Source organism: Manis javanica, chromosome 17 (genome assembly GCF_040802235.1).
Source record: "Manis javanica isolate MJ-LG chromosome 17, MJ_LKY, whole genome shotgun sequence".
Classification (NCBI taxonomy): domain Eukaryota; kingdom Metazoa; phylum Chordata; class Mammalia; order Pholidota; family Manidae; genus Manis; species Manis javanica.
The window spans coordinates 4,429,296-4,449,508 of NC_133172.1; the positions used below are offsets into that span (position 1 = coordinate 4,429,296).

General features: G+C 48.2%; 2 protein-coding genes across 5 annotated transcripts in view; one reads left to right on the forward strand and one right to left on the reverse strand.

Moving 5' to 3' along the window:
• LOC108384061 (uncharacterized) lies at positions 1 to 15,515 on the reverse strand. 4 transcript variants are annotated; one of them, XM_073226423.1, is made up of 4 exons: positions 15,093 to 15,515; positions 11,921 to 12,013; positions 8,129 to 8,255; positions 1 to 2,374 (listed from the first exon to the last, which is right to left on the reverse strand). In XM_073226423.1, the coding sequence occupies exons 2-4, from the start codon at positions 11,933 to 11,935 to the stop codon at positions 135 to 137; spliced, it is 2,382 nt and encodes a 793-aa protein (XP_073082524.1). In that variant the 5' UTR covers positions 11,936 to 12,013; positions 15,093 to 15,515; the 3' UTR covers positions 1 to 134. The 4 variants fall into 4 exon arrangements, with proteins under 4 accessions (XP_073082524.1, XP_036881806.2, XP_073082525.1 ...); XM_037025911.2 differs by lacking the exon at positions 15,093 to 15,515 and adding an exon at positions 14,415 to 15,078; XM_073226424.1 differs by lacking the exons at positions 11,921 to 12,013; positions 15,093 to 15,515 and adding an exon at positions 14,415 to 15,077.
• The window catches only part of LOC108401799 (zinc finger protein 541-like), a 22,630-nt gene continuing 17,867 nt past the window's right edge, over positions 15,451 to 20,213 (forward strand). The window contains 2 exon segments of the mRNA XM_073226354.1: positions 15,451 to 15,517; positions 19,077 to 19,320. Of these exon segments, the coding sequence (XP_073082455.1) occupies positions 15,451 to 15,517; positions 19,077 to 19,320 (311 nt within the window).

A 20,213-nucleotide genomic window follows, 5' to 3' on the forward strand; every position in this document is an offset into this window, starting at 1 on the left:
TAGAAGCAATGGGTAGTTTAATAAAGCAAATTAAACACTCATATAGGGAGTGCAGGCATCCCCCTCTAGAGGTGAGCAGCTGGATATTCTTTCTAGTGAAGAGTGAACAATAAGATGAAACGTCCCCATGTTAACTATTTGGTGAAGCCTGACTTTAAGGCAATACTAAAAGACTTGTCATATTCAGTGGCATTTGTAAGGTTCTCTCTACTATGGGTTATCTGATGAGCAGTGAGGTGTGAGGCTTGAGTAAAGGCTTTGCCACACTTGGGGCATTTGTAAGGTTTTTCTCCAGTATGAATTCTCCAGTGACATGAAAGGTGAGATTTCTGACGGAACAGTTTGCCACACTCATTACATTTGAAAGATTTTGCTCCAGTATGGATTACCTTATGTGTAGTGACATGTGAAGCTTGAGAAAAGGCTTTGCGACACTCAGGGCATTTGTAAGGTCTCTCTCCAGTGTGTATTACCTGATGCATAGTTAGGGTTGATCTCAAACGAAAGGCTATACCACACTCATTACACTTGTATGGTCTCTCTCCAGTATGGGTGACCAGATGCTTGTTTAGGGTTGATCTCAGAGTGAAAGTTCTGCCACACTGGGTACATTTGTAAAGTCTCTGTCTAGTATGGATTACCTGATGCACAGTTAGGGCTGATCTCAGAGTGAAGGTTCGGCCACACTCGTTACATTTGTAAGCTCTCTCTCCAGTATGGATTACGTGATGGTTGATTAGGCTTGATTTCCTACTAAAGGCTCGGCCACACACATTACATTTGTAAGGTCTCTCTCCACTATGGACGACCTGATGCTTAATTAGGGTGGATCTCAAACTAAACGTTCTGCCACACTCATTACATTTGTAAGGTCTCTCTCCACTATGGGTTACCTGATGATTGGTAAGGTGTGAGCCTTGAGTAAAGGCTTTGCCACACTCATTACATTTGAAAGGTTTCTCTCCAGTATGGATTCTACTGTGACTTTTAAGTTGTGAGCTTTGACGGAAGTCTTTGTCACACTTCGTACATCTGTAACGTCTTACTCCAGTATGGATTTCCTGATGCTTAGTTAGGGTTGAACTCCAACAAAAGGCTCTGCCACACTCCTTACATTTGTATGGTTTCTCCCCACTATGAATTCTCTGATGGTTTGCAAGGTATGAATTTTTACGGAAGGCTTTCCCACATGTGTCACATTTATGTGGTTTTTCTCCAGTATGGGTTTTCTGATGTGCAGTGAGGTATGAAGCACGAGCAAAGGCTTTACCACACAAACTACATTTGAAAGGTTTCTTTACATCAAATTTCTCAGGAATCCTAAGGTGTGAATGTGTGATAAAACTATTACCACATTCATTTTGTTGGTATGGATTATTTCCGGTAGGAATTACCTGATGTTTTGTTAGACCTGAATGCACAATAAAAGCTTTGCCATCCTCATTACATTTGTTTGTTTCTTCTCCAGTACGATTTGTCTGATGGTCAACCAGGCCTGACAGGCTTGAGCTTTGGATAAAACCTTTACTACGTTCATTACTTCTGAGTGGTTTCTCCCCACTATGAGTTCTCTGATGTTTTACAAGTTTGGAACTTTGGGAAAAAGCTTCCTTGCAACCATTACATCTGGAAGCTTTCTCTCCAGCATGGCTCACCTGATGGTTCATTAGGTTTGAAGGCACACTAAAGGCTTCGTTCCACTCATTGCATCTGTAATGTTTCTCACCAGTATGAATTCTCTTATTACTTGCAAAGTCTGAATTCTGACTGAAGACGCTGCCACACCCACACTTACATGGTTTCTCTCCAGGATGGATCACCTGATGTCCAGTCAGGTGTGCGTCTTCGGTAAAGGTCCTGCCGCAGTCGAGACATTGGTAAGATGCTCCCTCGTGGGCTGACTGCTCTTGTGTCTCTTTTGAAGGATGCACAACATCACTGCCATATTTTTCAGTATTGTTGCTTTGGACACTAGGAGGGATTCTTTGTAGTGGAGAAAATGAGGGAATACTGCTGAGAGACTTCTTCACTTTATTACAGCCATGAATTTTCCCTTCAGTTTGAAATACAGACAGTTCATTGCGACAGCTGAGTGCAAGCGGATTGTCAATAGGCGTCTTTCCTTCATCCCATCTACTACGTTGATCTCTTCTAATAGGGAGATGATTTTTATGTATTATAGGCATGCCTTTGTGATTTCTTTCTTCATCTTCCCAGTGACACTCAATGTCGTGAGGATTTTCCTGCATTGCCGTAAAGTACAAATCTTTGACTCCATGGCCTACATGTCTCCCCAGCCTCGCTGTCTGGAATATTCCTGTATTGCCATCCTCCTTTGGTTGTAAATTCCTGATCACATGGGTAGAAGAAATATCTGTAAGATATAAAGGACCATAGGTATCCCATTACTTACCTTGAAAATTAATGTTTTATGCTCAAAGCATAATATTACACCAAAAGTGATATACTAAACAGATTCTGAAACATCCCAAACAAAATTTGGTATTCAAATTTTGGGGAACACTAAAAGGACAGGATGATTCACTAAAGAGTGATCACACATAATTCAACTTTACAGTAAAATCTAGATTCAAACACTCTGAGAGAAACACTCACATTATGCAAACATTTTAGCTCTGAAATGGTGTTTTATCCACCCTGACCACAAATCACATACCAACTTGCAGTCAACATACCACTGTGAGAAAAACAGGGTTCAATCCTGGACCTACTGAAATACTTTCTTAAGAATGAATTGGATTAAAGATGGCGGCATAAGAGGTGAGACAGAGGCTTCCTCCTAAAACCACATATAATACGAAAATATAATTAATACAACTAATCCTGAAAGAGCAACAGAAAGAGGACTGCGCCAGACTGCATACTCCTGGAGAAAAGAGCAGACCTCACACAACAGGGTAATGTACCAAAACTGTGGCCCGGTGGGATTCAAGCCCTACCCCCACGCCAGCTCACGGGCGGGAGGAAGAGAAATGGAGCAGGGAGAGAGTGGAGGCCTGGGACTGCTGAACACCTAACTCCGGAGATCTGCTCTGGGAGGAAAAACCTACATTTCATGGTGCTTGCATGATTCTCTCGTGATTAAGGGGTTGGAAAGCTAAGACAGGCAGAATTCCTGGATAGACTGAGATTCCAGCTGCTTGTGAAAAGCAGGGATCCATATCTGGCTGCTCTGGGACAAAAGAAAGGCGGGCAGTCTGATAGACTTCCTAATAAGAACCCTTTAGCAGGAGGGCTGCTAAAGGGGCAAGGATTGCACAGAGCATACTGCTCAGGAGAAAGGACAGGTAGACCAAACAGCACCTTTGCTGAATTCAGATATTAGATCTAGTAGTTTTGGAGTGGAGTCTTTAGGGTTTTTTATGTGCAATGTCATGTCATCTGCAAACAGAGACAGTTTAACTTCTTCTTTACCAATGTGGATGCCTTTTATTTCTTTGTGTTGTCTGTGCTGCCTGCCCTATTTCTAGAAAACAGTACCACAAGTCCTAGCGAGAAGAAACCATCAAGATAAAGAAAAAAAAGATAACCAACTAGAAAGAGGAGAAGCAAATTATCTCTGTTCACAGCTGACATGACAGAAACAGAGAGAACCCTGAAGATTCCACACCAAAAAAAAAACAAAACAAAACCTGCAGAAAGTATTGGACGAGTTAAAAAATGCTCAAGATATAAACATGGAAAAATTAATTGTTTCTATATATCCAAAAGGAAATGAAGAAATAATTCCATTTCCAATAGCACTGAAAAGGCAAAACAGTTTGGCATAACCTTAGCCTGTAAACTGAAAAGATGTAGACTGGACACTGTAAACTGAAAACATGACTGAAAGCAATTAGAGACACAAATACACAAACACATCCCAAGTTCACGGATGGAAGACTCAAAACTGTCTAGACATCACACTACCTAAAAAACTGACAGATACAGTGCAACCCCTGCGAAATCCCAACAGCATCTTTTGAAGAAATACATCCACCCATCTCGATTTGTATGAAATTTCAAGGGCCGCTGAACAGTAAACACAACCTTGAAAAGAACAAAGTTGGAGTTCTCATACTTCCTTAATTCCAAACGTATTAAAAAGCTGTATCAAAACATGGTACTAGTATGAAGACAAGATACACAGACACTGGAACAGAACAGACACATCAGAAACACACTCTTGTACGTGTGGTAAATCGACGTCCCCCAAGGCTGTGAAGGGCACTCAAAGGGGGAAAAACAGGCTATTCCACAAAGGTGCTGTGAACAATGTATACCCACAGGCAAAAGATGAAGCTATAGTATCACCTCACACCATATACAAAAATTAACTCAAAATGTTATCAACTTCCTAGACTGAAGAGCTAACAATATAAAATTCCTGAAGAAAACGGGAAAAGCTTCATGACATTGGACTCGGCAAAGATTTGTCAAATACACAAAGCACAGCCAACAAAGTAAAACCATGTAAGTGGAACTACATCAAAATCAGAAAGTGTAGCCCGTAAAAGGACACAATCAAGAGTTAAATAAGGGTAATGTACGGGATGGGAGCAAAATGTTACAAATCATGTGCGGGGTAATATTGAAAACATAAAGAATGCTGAAACAGTCTGGTCTCTCCACCATGGGCGGGGGGTTCCCACACCAACAAGCAGTGCTCTGGCACCCCCTGGGTGTCCTACAATTCAGCTCAATTTGGACACTACCTGGAGACAGTGTCAGATACGAAAAGTTAGGCAAAGGCTTAGTCGTAAACAGCTGCCCCGGACCCAGGCCACCTTCCAATTTCAATCACATCTAAGTGTCACTCCTGGACTTCTGACCAAATAGCTGTACAGCAGAGGTTGAAATGAACCTCTTTCCTTTCGTTCAATTATTTCTCAGAATTCACAGAACGTTTTACTTACTGAATTACCAGTCCCTCGGGGAAGTCCAGAAAGACCAGATGAAAGAGACACATAGGGCACAAGAGGGGCAAAGGCTGTGGGGCACCCGCGACCTCTCCCCGCGCACCCCGCTCCCCGACCTCCAGGCGCGCATCGATGCACAATCTCTCCAAAGGGTCCGTCTGGGTCTTTATGGGGGCTTCAGTGTATAGGCGTAACGAATTAAATCGTTGGCCGTTGTTGACTGGACTCAAGGTCCAGCCTCTCTCTCTCTTCCCGGGAAGTCAGGGGGTGGGACCAGAGGACCCCTGTACCCACAGGGTGGCTTCCCTGGCAAGCAGCCCATCATCCTTAGGAGATTTCCAAAAATGCACCTCATTCCCAAACTCAGACGTATCTGAGCGGCTTGTTGTGACTAAGACACCCATTTCACCTTCACAACGGGAAGAATCTCAGCAACTGAGGACAAGAGACCAATCACATCAACAAGAGACGCTCCCAATGGCGTCATCATTCAGGAAGTGAACAGGATTTTAGGAGTTTTGAGCGGAAAAGGTGATGGGCACCAAATACATATTTCTGATTATAAATCACAACACCACAGACTCCTACAGCTCAATCAAAACGAACCACAGTGATTCTAATTAGAAGACAAAGGACCTATAGACATTTCTCTATGCAGGACTTACAGACGGCAAACCTACATAGGAGAGGACGTTCAGTATCACCAGCCAGCAGAGCAATCTAAGTGCTATAGCCACAAGGAAACCTCTCATTTCACACGTATGAGGATGGTCACTATTTTAAATAAAAAAACAGTTAAGAAATACTGAGAAGGATGTCAAAAAATAGGAATTCTTAAAGAAAGGGGGCATTGCAGTTAGCATGTATAGTGTTGTGGGGGGGCTGTGCGACACAGAGAAGACAAGTAGTGATTCTACAACATCTTACTACGCTGATGGACAGTGACTGTGAAGGGGTATGTGGGGGGTACTTCGTGAAGCGGGGAGCCTAGTAAACATAATGTTCTTCATGTAATTGTAGATTAATGATATAAAAATTTTTAAAAAAACAGGAAGAAATACAGAAAAGGATGTCAAAAAACAGCAATTCTTTAATCTGTAAAGAAAAGTAAAACGCAGCTGCAATGGGAAGCAGTAGAGGAGTTCCTTGAAAACCAAAAATGGAATTTGCATATGCAATTAAGGAAGCACCTGTGGATCCCCCTAAATTCACATGCTGTGATCAAACGTCCAGTCTGGAGGTGGGCCATCTGGGAGGTGAGGAGGGTGAGGATGGAGGCCCCACAGATGGCAGCAGTGCCCCCACAGCGAGGGGGCGGAGCACCAGCCCTCCCTCTCTCGCTCTCTCTCTAGCTCTCTCTCTGTCTCTCTCTCTCTCTCTGTCCCCCGAGAAGACACGAGGAGTCAGCAGCCCCAGTCAGGAGGAGGTGGATCCTCCTCTGACCCTGCTGGCACCCTATCTTGGATTTCCCATCCCCAGAATGGTGAGAAACAAATGTGACAAATGTCCTAAGCCACCCAGTTTTCGGTATTTTGCTGTAACATTATGAACTCAGACAGACATTGGTACCGAGGAGTGGGTGCTGCTCTAAGAAATACTGAAAATGTGCAAGCGGCTTTAAAGGGGGTCATCGGCCAAGACTGGACGTTTTGAGGTGCATGCTTTCCGGTGAGGCCTACGAAGGCCAAGGCAAAGTCAAATGTGATTCAGGAGATGGCTCAGAGAGGAAAGGAGAGCGGTGTGGAGAAAGCAAAGCAGCCCTCTTCTTAGACAGAATGTATCTCATCATGGATCAAATGGTGGTAATCCGGTAAAGGCCACTCTGATGCACTCACGGAAGGAAGTGAGAAGTACTTTATTGTACAAGGCAGAAAAGGCAAGCCTCGCTGCACAGCGGCAAGGAACCCGGCTGACGCATGTTCATGCTCCAGAGTTCTGCAGAAGACAGAGGTTATAAGCACTGAAATGGCATGTTTAGCTGAGGAGATTTCCAAGCCAAGGGTTTTAGTACAGGTTGGTTTCTCCAACTGCTAGTGCTTAAATGTGATGAGGGAAATAACCTGAAGACAGTTCTGAAGCAAACAGCAACATCAGGATTTGGAAATCCTCAGCCTAGCGTATTGCAGAAACATGAGGCCCATGCGCAGGAGGGCACTAAGGCGGGGGCCGAGGTACCGCTGGGTCACTAGGGGTGTCAACTACAGGCCTCAGTAAGCTACACCAGAAGGAAAACTGTCAGTTGGAACTGAAGGGAAAGGGGAGAGAAAAGAAAGACTGAACCTTACAAGAAGGGACCACTGAGATACTTGCCCGCAAACTTGCTCTCTTCGTCAGCACAAAGAATGACCCGAAAGGCAAGTCAGCGGCCATCAGGGCTTCCTGGCCAGTTTCAAAGTGCAGGGCACTGCCTCACCCTCAACACGCCAGATGCCTCCCCAAGAACTGTGGGCCATCAACCCCAGCCCAGGGGAACCCAGGGTGGGGCAGGACCCCAGACACACTGGGTCCGGAAGCAGGTCTGCTGTCCAGCAGGTCTGGACGGCAGAACACGAAGTAAAAAGGATTGTTCTCTAGCCTTAAACCTCACGGACTTTTCCTTGCTGGGGTTCGGACCTGCCTGGGGGCCATGAACGCGTCCTTCATCTCCGCTTCCCCCTCGTCCAGCAGGAATACCGATCCTCTGCCTCTTCTACCCCTGGGTTTGGGCAAGCAGATAATTTCCTCATTTTCCAAGTTCACACCTTCCATGGGCTTTGCCACAGGATGAATCAGTTTATGAGGAAAGGAATGGGACGTGCTGTGGCATCTCTAGAATCCTAGCTCCGGGCTCAGGTGAGGAGAGAAGGACACTTCAGATACGTCTAGAAACCTCCTGCACAAACTCCTCCAACCGCCTGCCTCCTGAACGCACAGGGAACAGAACAGTGAGACATCTGGTCTCTTCCAAGAACTGCTGAATGGAAAGCAGAGAGGCGGCAAACAGGACAGCGGCCACTGGAAAGCACAGCACAGGGCTTTACACGGATTTATCTCAGCCGTGTCATCTGGAAAAGGAGTAAAGTGAAACTGCAGACGCCACATCACGAAGCTCTCCGTGTCTGACTGAAGGGGCTTTGGCCTCAGTACCACACTGCGAGGGTTCCTTGGGGGCAAACCAGAGAAAAGGCAGACACGCCCAATCCCCACTTCTGCAGGAACGCCATCCTCACCCAGGGACACCAGGTTCCTGTAGTTCTCCTGCATCACGTCCCAGTATAAGGCCCGCTGAGCAGGGTCCAGGCATTCCCACTCCTCCTGGGAGAATCTGACGGCCACATCCCTGAAGGTCAACCGTCCCTGAAATGAAAACACATTTCATGAAGGAGCATGAGGAGAGATCCTCACACGAAATGAGGAGACAGAGGTGTCGGGGGAGATGTGGATGAACTGTACGTTCTGACAAATTCACACATAGGAATTCTGAGTAAGTTATGTGCCTCTAACATTACTATCTTATGCTTTTCCATAAGAGGCCACGATGTGCTCTAAATCTGTGCACCTCTCAATCGGGTGGACCACACACTGAACACAGAAACACAAATGAAGCACTGGATGCTCTACAGAGAAGTGTAAGGGCATGTTCCACATAATGAGTGACGTCCCATATGCAGACGAAGTAAAGCAGGAGACATTTAAAGAAAAGAAGGAACCTAAACTAAACATTGTGAGGACAGCAAGAGCAGTGGCTTAAGGCTTTAACGCTTCCATCATGCTGGGCGCTACTCAATGCTTTACATATACTAACACGTTACCAGCATTAATAGTACATCTGAGGAAGTTCTCTGCCCATCTCATGTTACAGAGGTAAAACTGTGTCACAGACACTGTAAGGAACCGGCCTCTGGTCCACCAGCTAAGAAACAACACAGCAAGCGCCTGAACTCAGGGGGTCCACCTTTAGAATTAAACGGAAAGAATCCAACAGCTCAGTAGCAGAGCACTAAAGTACCCGGACAGAGGGTCCTCCACCAGGACGCTGGAAATAACGCCAAGGTTAACTACATGGGACTGCAGAATAGGAAATTAAACATGTACACATACGCATGCAAAATGTACATTTAAATAATTAACAGGACAGTGGTACAAATAGGTAGAAGGCCAAGGAACATACTGAAGATATAATTTCCATTCCTAAAAATATAAACTTGCTTACCATAGATGTCTTTTAAAACAACAATGGTCTTACACATCTACGTACTTGTAACATGTACCTACAAACACACAAATTACCTGCCGCGGGAAAAGGTGGCTCTCAACTAATTTTTGGATTGTTTTTTTTCATCATCATTTTTATGTGTATGTATTTCACCATCTTTGGGACAATGACAATAAATCCATGGTACTCATTTTCAGTTTATCAACATGACTCAATAGGAGGACAAGGGGAAAGTACAAGGAAAAAAATCAACACTAATAATGATTCGAGCTTTGTTAGTTATCAGCTTTACACATTACATTACAGTTCATTAAGAATATAAAAGACCACAAAAATGAACACTAGAAGCAACTATTGGATAACTGAAAAATCATGGAGAAAGGATATTGGGGGAAAAAACTGCTTTTACACTAGAGATTTCAACACACGCCATGATCACTACAACACTGGGTGCTTTTCTTCTGAAATGATGGTGGAGAAAAGGGCACTGCCCAGGGCTCCTGCCATTCACCCCTGTCCGGGCAAACTACACACACACGAATCTCAGGGCAGGGAGAGGCTCAAAAGGAAGGAGGGAAAGATCCTGGATGCCACCGGGACGCTCCAGACAGCAGCAGCAGCCGTATCAGGGCACAAGAAAGAGGCCAGACGGGAGATGACCCAAGAGACAAAGGGCAGTAGAACGGCAAGAGGGAGCATTCCCGGGAAGATGCAGCCATTACGAACATGCCCGCACTCTCACAGCGATGAGGCAAACACGGAAGGAAGGGACGGAGAGACAGACAGCATCGCAGACACAGTATGAGGGCCAACACCCCAGTGTTAACATGGACAGAACAACCAGCCAGACGGGCAAGGAGGAGCCCGAGGACTCACACGGCTCCACAGCCCGACGGGGCCGACAGCCAGGAAGGACATCCCCCCGCAGCCGCAGGCCACCTTCTACGCAAGCGCACGCGGGACATTCTGCAGGACAGGCCACATGTTGTGACACAAAACAAACCAGAAATTTCGGAAGATTGAAGTAATACTATGTATCTTCTCTAACCACAGTGAAGCTAGAAACAAGTAGCAGAGGGAAAACAGACAACTCCACAAAATATGGAATACACCTCATGTTTAAACAATGAAAAGGTCGAAGAAGTCACATGGATTTTCAGAAATAATGGAAATACAGCAGAGCAAACTCGGGGGACCTAGTGGCGGCAGCACTGAGGAGGATGCCTGCCTGCAGTAGTAAATCTTACATTACAGAAAAGGAGTGGTCTCCAATCAGAAATAGAATTTTTTACCTCAAGAAATCAAAAAAATAACAAACCACCAAAATTTAGCAGAAGGAGTAAGATCAGAGCACGGAGAAATGAAACAGAATAGGAAGACCTAAAAATCAAGAGACCAACAACAGGTTTTCTCATTTAGAAATCGACAAACATTTAGCTAGGCTGAGAGACACAGAGAGAACAGGCCCTCAAGTAAAATCAGAAACGAAAGGGGAACACTGCAACAGGTGTCCCAGAAATGTTGAAAATGGTCTACAAGAAAGTACTATGAACAATTATATGCCAAGAAATTACACATCCTAAAAACTACGGGAACATTCAGAGAAACATACAACCTCGCAGACCGCATCACCAAGTAATAAAGAAAATGTGAACAGTTACAAGAGAGACTCAAGCAGTCCTCAGAAACCTACAACACACACCCAGGACCAGAAGGCTTCCCCAGGAGCCTACCAAATAATTACAGAAGAATAAACACGAATCCTAATATAAATCTTCAGAAACACTTACTTCTATGGAATCGCATGATTCTGATACCAAACCCAGAAAAAGACCCAGGAAGAAAAGTAGAGACCGATATTCCTGAAGAACATCAATGCAAAAATCCTTAACATACGAGCAAATGAAACTCAACAGCACATTCAAATCAGTACAGACCACAGGTGGAATTATTTCTGTACAGCTAGGAATATTCAACATACAAAACCACTCAATCTTAATGTGAAACACACAATCATCTCAGTTAATGGGAAAAAACTTGACATTTGACAAACTCTGAGGATAAACACTGAAGGAACCAGGAATAGCACACGCAAGGACCCTATATGAAAGGCACACATAGAACGGCACACGCAGTGCTGAGACTGGAAGCTCCCCTTCAAGCCCGGGGAGCGGCCAGGATGCACCCGGCCCGGAGTGCCGTGCAAAGTGCTGAAGTACCGGAAGTCCCAGCCAGGTCATTACCACGCACACGGAACAGGAGCCATCCGTGCTGGAAAGGTGGACGCCATAGTTTGAAATGCATGATAGAATCCCACACCCTCTGTCTCTGATGGTGTTTCCCAATCATTAAGATTTTGAGCCAGTGACTCACGTGTCCAGCTTCAAATATATTCAAAATCAGGCAGAAAAGATTGCCCCTCTTTGGTCTCCTTTCCCACAACTTACCACATATTTATGAACATTAGTACGTGGCTTCCCCATGCAGCCTCTTTCATACGGGCTACAGAGAGCTGACGGTGCATCCAGGTGCAGCCCCAGACGCGTCCCTGCTGCCCACCCACCCCGACGCCCCGTCCGTCCCCTGCACATGGTGGGAAGCCCTGCCCAGGACGATGCCCAGGGAGCCCCCGCACAAGACCTACGTCACTGGGTCAGCTGACATGGAACCGAAGTGGGGATGAGAGGTGCTGAGGGGCGAGTGCAGTGACCAGGGGTCACGCAGTCAGGGTCAGGGCTCAGAGAGACCCAGGAAGGGCCCCTCAGGAAGGACAGACAGAAGGTCACCCGAAGGGTAGGGACTTTACCTGAGGAACAGCCATTCCCGGCTCCTTCTCTGCCGTCCTCCTCCTCTTTTTCTGGACTTTGGCCTCAGGGAACGTGAGTCTTAGAAGCCAATCCTGAATGTGGAAAACATGCCGTTTAATGCTTAGAGTCATCATCGCATTCCCTTCCTTTGCCACAACCACATGGGGGGACCTCCCGGTGTGGAAAGGACGGTCCCCTGCTGCCCACTGCTCAGGAGGGACTAGCGGACAGTAACCTCCATAGGCCACCCAGTGAGTTCCTCCACCATCTCTTCAGATCCTGCCTTCCTGGGAAGCCCTCGCACACTCTGCACCAAAAACCTACATATCAATAAAGGTGAAATTAAAAAGAAATCTGCTCAGAGCTTACACCTGACTCTCTTTCAATATTTTGCACATGTATAGCTATGTTTTTGTAATTCTGTATTTTAAAAATATTTTACAATTATTTCCTGGAAATGGAGTTACGTGTTACTACAGGCGTGAAAACCTTTATAGAGTGTCACCTGACCAGAGGTTCTCCTTCCAGGAGGTGAGACGGGACCAGCCTTAATGTACGTCATCTGTGTGCAGCAGTGAGCACCAGGGCGCTGAGCCTCCTCTCCTGAGGCTGGGGGTGGCTGCAGGGAGGGCTGTCAGGCCTCCATGGGGTGTGATCAAGGCCGGGTCTGTGACCCAAAGAGGGGTGTGGGGACAGCCAGTATCCCCACTGCTGCAGTGTGTGCGATAACGTCTGCTTTTAAAGATGGGAGAATGGAGTGCACAGTAGGCCTGTGCTTGTGTGCGGGGCTCCTCTGTGTGCTTCGGATGCACATACCACCATTTGTGGCTGCGACCAAAGTAACATCCACGAGTCAGCATTACACATCCAGGTTCTCACCCTGATACCAACACTTAATTCCTGTCCAGAAAGTCATTGTGAAATGTTTTTAAAATGCAGAATTGTGAAAAAGCGACTACAGGTGTGCACAACACTGAACAAGTAAATTGTAGAAGTTCTGAGCGTGTTTCCTTTTCATGTCAGCTTTACACATGGGTGCGGTTTTGTTTTGAGAATATTGCTGCACCAGACATAGTTGCACTCGTTTGCACAAAGCTTCCAAGTCAATCTGGCACATCTTCAACACTGCAGAAAAAAGATGAGAGAGACCAGAGGGGAACAACTACTCTGAGGTCACAACTCACTATGTTAATAAATCACTAAAAGGGAAGAAAACTGAGTACTACAAAACTGGTTAAATTAGTCTTTGACTGTTAGCATCACTGACATCCCTACCAACTACCAATAAAACAGTCTAAAATTATTAACGGGTCACCAAAGAACACGTCCAAGACAGAAGATACAGGGGACAAAGCCTGCAGGCCTGACTTAAACCACAAACAAGTTTAAAAAGGAAATGATGTCTAAGTTTTTCAAGTCTAAGTTATTTTGATGTCAAAAGTAAATGTCAGAATATATCATACTGATAAAAGAATGACATGAGTTCATTAAAGGCCACCAATACTTTTTGAGAATTATAATTTTAAGTAGAAAATGAAAGACCTAACATTTATCTCAAACTACAACGTTAATTTTGAATTAAATGTTAAGTGTCTATATATCCCATATATATATACATATACAAACTTCCATTATAAAGAAACTAAAAAACAAAACAGTAATTTTCCTGTACCCTTAAACACAGCACCACCGTATAGTGACAGTCGTTTCGTCCACACTTGTCTTACCCAACCTGTAACCCACACCAGGAAAACGGAAGGGGGTGACCCACCACTGACCAAGTCAGGTCACTGCCCTCAGGCTAAAAGTTTCAAATGTAAGCTATTTTCTGACATACAATATAAATTGCCCACGCCTATTAGAAATTTTGCAATTCTCAGTCTCATCTCTCGCTGAAACGAATTTTAGATGTATTTTCAAAGCCACCGATGTATCACAGCTGAATCACGGAGCACTCATCAGGACCCAGAGCCTCAGCACCAGCGCCCTGCCAGCCTCCACCCCTGCCTCTCTAACGCTGTGTTTCCATCTCTCACTTTGTATACCCACCTCCCTATTTCTTTTTCTCTTTGATTTTGTGTTTTCCTGCTGGGTTGCTGCTCACTCAGGTGCCGTCCCCTCTCCGGCCGTCTCTCCCTTCGGGGCCTCCTCTCCCCCCCTGCTCCGCCCACTGCAACTGGTCCCCCTCCCGCTGCCCCTTCTCCCCGGCCTTCCTCACGGTCCCCGCTCTCCCCGCATTCCCGCCCTCCACCCGCCCTCTTACCCTCTCCAGCGCAGTCACTCCCCTGCCCTCCGCCCGGTCACGCGCCCCCCGTCCCCTCTCCGGCACCCCAGCGGCTCTGCCTCCCTCCTCCGCCCTCCGGGCCGCCCCGGTCCTCTCGGGCCCAGCACCACGCCGCCCTGCGGCCACGGCTCCCAGCGCGCACCCTCCCCGGACCCCGCCCCGAGCGCCTCCCCGCCGCCCCCCAAGGGCCTGCCTCCCCGGGGGCTCACCTCCGCCCGGGGGACCCGCTGGCCTCTAAGCCTCCCCGGCTCCGCCGCCTGCTCCTTCCCGGGCTCGCCCGTCCTCTCCCTGCGCCTGCTCTCCCGCAGCCTCCCGGCCTCCGCACTCGTCCCGCTTCTGTCCCCGGCGCGCCGGCCCGGCCTCGACCCAGCGCCGTCGCCCGCGAGCCCAGGGGCGCGGCCTCCCGGGAGAGCACGTTCACCGTCGGCGGAATCCGGGGCTCGAGCCCCGGTGTCCCCCTGCAGCTACGCCGTCCGGGGAGGAGGCGCCTCCAGGGGCGGCCTGGGGGTCAGAGGGCCCGGCCCGGGGCCGCGGGGAGGCGGTTACGGGCGGCGGGAGGGGCCAGCAGGGGACCGGCGGGTGCGGTGGGCCTCGTCCTGGAGCTGGGCGGCCGGTGCCGCGCTTTGGGGACCGCAGAGCCCGTGGCGGAGGGTCCCCCGGCGCGGGAGGCCCGAGACACCAGGGAAGGGCTTCAGGCAGGAAAACGACGGGAAAGGCGCGTGGAAGAGAGGCCGGGGGCGGGGCCCGGCCTCACGGGGACTGGGAACCGCGAGGGGTGCGCGCGGGCGCCCGCAGCGACGTCGGACGTTAACACGGTGGTGGGCGGGGAACAGGCCGGAGGGACCCCGGACCGCGTGTGGGGGACGGTCGGCGGCGGCGGGACTCACACTCTTCTGGGCCTCCGGTGCCTGGCGCTGGGCGCTTGCACGTCCGCGGGGACCTGCGCGCGAGGCAGGAAGAGGAAGGCGGCTTGGGGGCGGGGCGTGCGCGGGGCCGGTCTGCGCATGACCGCGGGCGGGTGAGGCCGAGCCCTGAGCTGGGCGGGGTCAGCCCCGCCCCCTGCTGGCAGGTCCCTTGTTCACTAGCTTTTCCTCCTTTTTCCGTGAAAGGCTGCATCCTCCCTATCTCTGTGCTTCAGACTGTTCAAGATACAATGTTGCAGAGTTGTGAGGACCACTGACGCTGGGAAAGATGGTTTCTCCTTCACAGTGAAAACAGTTCAAGTGAAAAGCTTTTTCCAGCGAGATGGACACAACTTCCGCCAGTGAGGCTGAAGCAACTGAGAATCCGGGAACCAGGACCTTCGGGGAAGGTGGGGGGGGCGGTGGCCGTGGGGCCGTAGTTGGATCCAGGCGCCCTCCGGTCAGCAGGGACCCACCCGCGAAGTTGCTCCTGCAGGGAGGGGGAGGGTCAAGCAGAACTGGCAGCAGGGAAACGGAGGACTTGGGGGCACACGGGGAGAGAGCTGGGGAGCACAGCACAGCGAGCGGGGGCGCGAGCACTGGGAGATAAAGATGAGTGCGCACAGAGACTGGACAGTGAGAAATAAAGACCCCCTTCCCGAATCTCCCACCCTTGTGTTTATTCAGTCTCAGCAGATTCACAGAGAACTTATGCAGGGCGGGGAACCCCTTTCAGCCTTGAGCCCCAGGAGGTTTACTCTCTCACATGAATCCTGTGAGAAACACACTCCCTGGTCCAAACCCAGTAAGTGGACACGGAGACAAAGAGGACAGCAGAGCGAGGCTTCAGTGACGGCCTTGCAGGACCGGGAGGCTGGTGAGCGGGCACCCCTGGGGCAGTGGGGGCAAATGATTTATCCCCTGGCACGTGAGCCCCTGCCCTGCCCCCTCACTGGCTGAGTACTGCAGGTTCACATTGTGTCCCGGACGGCGTCTAACCCAGTTACATCTTTTCCTTACACTTGTCTTAATCTTATGGGTAGGTTTAAAAAACTCAACCAGGTAGCGCCAGGCCCTTATCAATTCCCACCCCAACTCTCAGCCTGAGCAGCTTCTGAGACAGGGACCGAGGATGTAGTCAGAATAGAGTGAGGGCCTCCGGAGGGGGCAGGGTGGGATATCTGCAGTCAGAGCAATGTAACTACAGGCGAGGAAACCCCCCTGCTAAAACTGTGTTAAACATTGAGCTCTAAAATCATTCTTCAGTGAGATCAGTTAACGTTCCCCTGATAAAGAAGAGCAGCACATGTTTTATTATGCTAATCATTTGTAATCATGTGTAAGACTCACTTTAGCATACTAAAAGGCCCAGGCCTCTGTGCTGTCTTTCCTCCTTCAGATCTGACGAGGTGATTTTGCAAAGTGAGCAACTGACTTAGCTGCAGACCCAGCTGCAGACGGCATAGTAAAGGACAGGAAGAATTCCATCTTGAAGATAAGATTGCATTTTAACACCCAGGAAGTTCAAGAGGCAAGATTCTTTAGCAAGTAGACAATACCTCAGCCCACCTTGGGGGCTGGGCAGGCAGCCTTTTGATATGCTCCCAGACCAAGGCTCCAGGGTCCCAGAGAGAAATCAAGGCAGGAAATTCCTTACAGTTAAGTTAATTTTTAATATTCAGGAACCACTTAACAAGTCCCCACCCCTAAGTTTTTTCATATTCTCGAAAAATCCTCAACTGCCTATAAAACCCGCTAGAAAACGCACCACCAAGGACTCTCTTGTCCCCTCCTGGCGTGAGCCGGGAGCTCTGTCCTTTCACTGTATCTCTAAATAAAAGCTTGTACCTCGCTCTCCTACCTTGACTGTTTGTGAAGCTCATTCTTCGGCTCCGCAAACAAGAACCCCGGCATCAATAGGGGTCCATGCGCCCCACCAAAAAAAATGTTACAAATCATTAACCTAGTTCAACATTTCCAAATTTATTTTAAATTGCATTTTTTTACCTTATTAAAAAAAAGCCACTAAACATTAAGTTTTAACTCTTTATACTTACATAACCTAAATTCATAAATGCATATATACTTATATTAATTTTTAAATTAGAAAAGTAATGCATATTTATTTAGGAAAACCTAGAAAATGAAGAATAGTAACAAGAAAAATCCCCACCCTGGCTCCCACACATAGATTTTTTTAAAACATGGGTGAAGTCACTCAGAAAGACATGGTTTTGCAGAAATTAAGTGGACCTTTCTATTTGAAAATTTTAAACCTTAGTATATTTCCTTTCATATATAAAGGTAGAATATTCAGTTATCGTTGTAACAATGACTCCATTGTATTGGGTGGCCATATTCTTGCTGGTTAGACTGTTAGTGTTTCTGTGAACAACTTCTTACATACGTGTTTTCTTTTGGATTAGTTCTTTGGACATATTCCTACCAGTGGGTTTGTCCATCAGAGAACGTACACAGTTTGAGAGAGCTGCTTCCTGGGAAGTTCAAGCGTCTGGGCCAGTGATTTTGTTTTCTAGTTTAATTAAATTGCTTTAATGAGCATTTTAAAAGTAACTCGGCAAGGCTGTGGATTTGCCCCGGAAGGAGTCCTGTTTTTCCTCATTTAAACTGTTGGAATCATTTGACACTGGGGACAGTGATTTCCCATAGGAAGAGAATGTAGATCACAGGTTAAGTGACAGAAGGCAGTGGCCAGAGGCAGGTCGGGATGAGAGGCCGGGCCTGGAGGCCGCATCCGGGCTCCGTGCTGCTGGGACTCTCCGCTGGGTCTCAGGCTCAGAGGCGGAGCACTCTGGCTCCTAAAGCTGAGCCCCCTCCGCTCCCCACAACCTGGCCTGTTGGATGCTTGGCCCCCACCTCTGCAGAGTCCCAGATAAAGGGTGATTTCTGAACTTGCCCTCTCATGAGGCAGTGTGCTCCGCCTGGAAGACCAATCTGAGGGGTAGAAAAATCTCCCATGATTCACGCACACCGGGGACAGTTGCTGAGTGTCTGTGAGCCCAGCAGGGAGCCTGCAGAGTCCTGGCACCCAGGGCCTCAGGTTTTGGAGATTTGAGGTCAGGTTCCCGTGCTTCCTGGTCCCCAAGCTGTCTCTGTCCCAGATGGGAGCGTCTGCAGGGACCCATTCCTCTGCGAGACAGAAGCAATCTGCTCCATCCTTCCCAAGCTGGCACTCGGGATGTTTGAAGACGTGCGCTCTGCCACCTGCACACCTCCAGTCCCTTCCGCTGGTCCTCAGGTGACATGACTTGTCTATTCTATTCTCTTTGTTCTCTATTAAAATTTATTTTTCTTTTTTAAAGACTAGGATAATTTTGTTTTGTAACAGGCTGCTCTTTTCTCAGTATTAAGGCATGAATGTCCTTTCATGTCATCAGATAGTTTTCCACAGTTTTACCTTAAATGCTTAGGTCCTAGACCATTTAAACCATAACGGTGTCACCTACATGCTCTCTGATCAGGTAGCAGGCTGCTTCTAACAGGAAAGGCAGTGCTGCGGGTAATTCCCCTGCAGTTAACTCCTCATATAAGTCTACATTATTTCCTTTAAAAACCCAAAGGTTAAAGTGGCTGGGAGAAAGGATTTATACTTCTGTAAGTTTTGGATGATGTATTTCTGGATCGCCCTTGTAAGAGAGCCATGATGTCACAAGGCCCCTGCAGCCACGGCAACCTGGTCCTTAGAATCCTTCCAGGCCACAACTGACCACAGTTGGGCCACTGACTGAGCACTGTACTGCAGCGTGGCCAGACGAGGGTCCCTTCTCTCCCCACTCCCCGGTCTACGTCTTGTTTTCTCTGTGAATTGAGGTACTGGAGATGGAGAAAGGGTTCCTGGGCCTCTCTTCCCGCGCCTACTGTGGTTCTAAGAGTCGGGGAGCGCTTTAGCCGAGCTCTTCCATGTCCCCAGGTGTCTCTAACGTGGGCTTTCTCCTTCTGTTTGTTTAGACCTGAGGCTGGCCATGCTTCAGGTGCCTAGAGATGGTGACGAAGGAGGCAGGGCCACCTCCGGGAGCGCAGGGGAAGAAGAGCAGCATCACACTTCACCTCAGAAGCTGCTTCTGGAATGTAGCCTCTGCGGGAAGGTGTTCAGCCGCGCCAGCTCCCGGAGCAAGCACTACCTGACGCACAGCCAGGAACGGAAACACGTTTGCGGAGTCTGCAGCAAGGCCTTTAAGCGCAAGGACCACCTGTATGTAGGAGTCTGGACACCAACATCTGGGCAGGGGCCTGGGGACGAGGGGGCATGTTCCTAGGTCATTCTCATCACCTCCCAGATGAGCCCGACACACCCTGTGGGTGTTGGGTCCCTGTGACCCGTTTTTAGACGAGGACTCCGTGTCTGGGGACAGGTCTGCCACTGCCCTGAACAGGTCACGCTCGCAAGCTCCCAAAGTCACACTAATGAGAAAATCATTCCCTTGATTTGCAGACGGGACCTCCCGACGCAATTCTGTCATGGAGGGAATCGGGTTAACTTTATAGAGAAATATTTGGAGACAGTAGTAGGTGCCTGAGGAGAACCAACCCATGTTTATATGAGGCACATGTACCGGGACTCCACAGGGCATGAGACATTCCAAAATCCCTGTGTCTAGAATGCGGCAACGTCACATTAATTCGTCTCTTTTTTAACTCCTGATTTTTTTTTTAACTCTTGATTTTAAAAGAAAGCCCATTAGGAGTCTGGAGCAGAATTCCTTTTGTTCCTAATGTCTCTTAAATGATAAGCTTTTCTTGCTAGTGCGGAAGGACAGACAGACTTCCTCAAACCAAGAGCCTGGCAAGTGAGACATTGTTCCTAATGTCTGGTAAATGATAAGCTTTTCTTGCTAGTGAGGAAGGACAGACAGACTTCCTCAAACCAAGAGCCTGGCAAGTGAGACATGTCAGTCCATTGCATTTTATATGCTCCTAGCCTTCCCAGAGGGCTTTGACTGACCCCTGATCCCACTCACCTCTCGCCAAGCTCCCCGCACCCCGGGAAAGGCAGCGATTTGCTCATGTCACAGACCGGTTAACAGGGGAGCTGGAGATTGGGTCTCTGCCACTCTCCTCAATTGGAGGCCACAGCCGCCCTTTGGG

Coding starts and splice junctions, on each gene's coding strand:
- LOC108384061 (XM_073226423.1), bottom strand. Junction 2,375..8,128: donor CAGGAACCTGGTGTCCCTGG/GTGAGGATGGCG, acceptor TATATCTTACAG/ATATTTCTTCTACCCATGTG.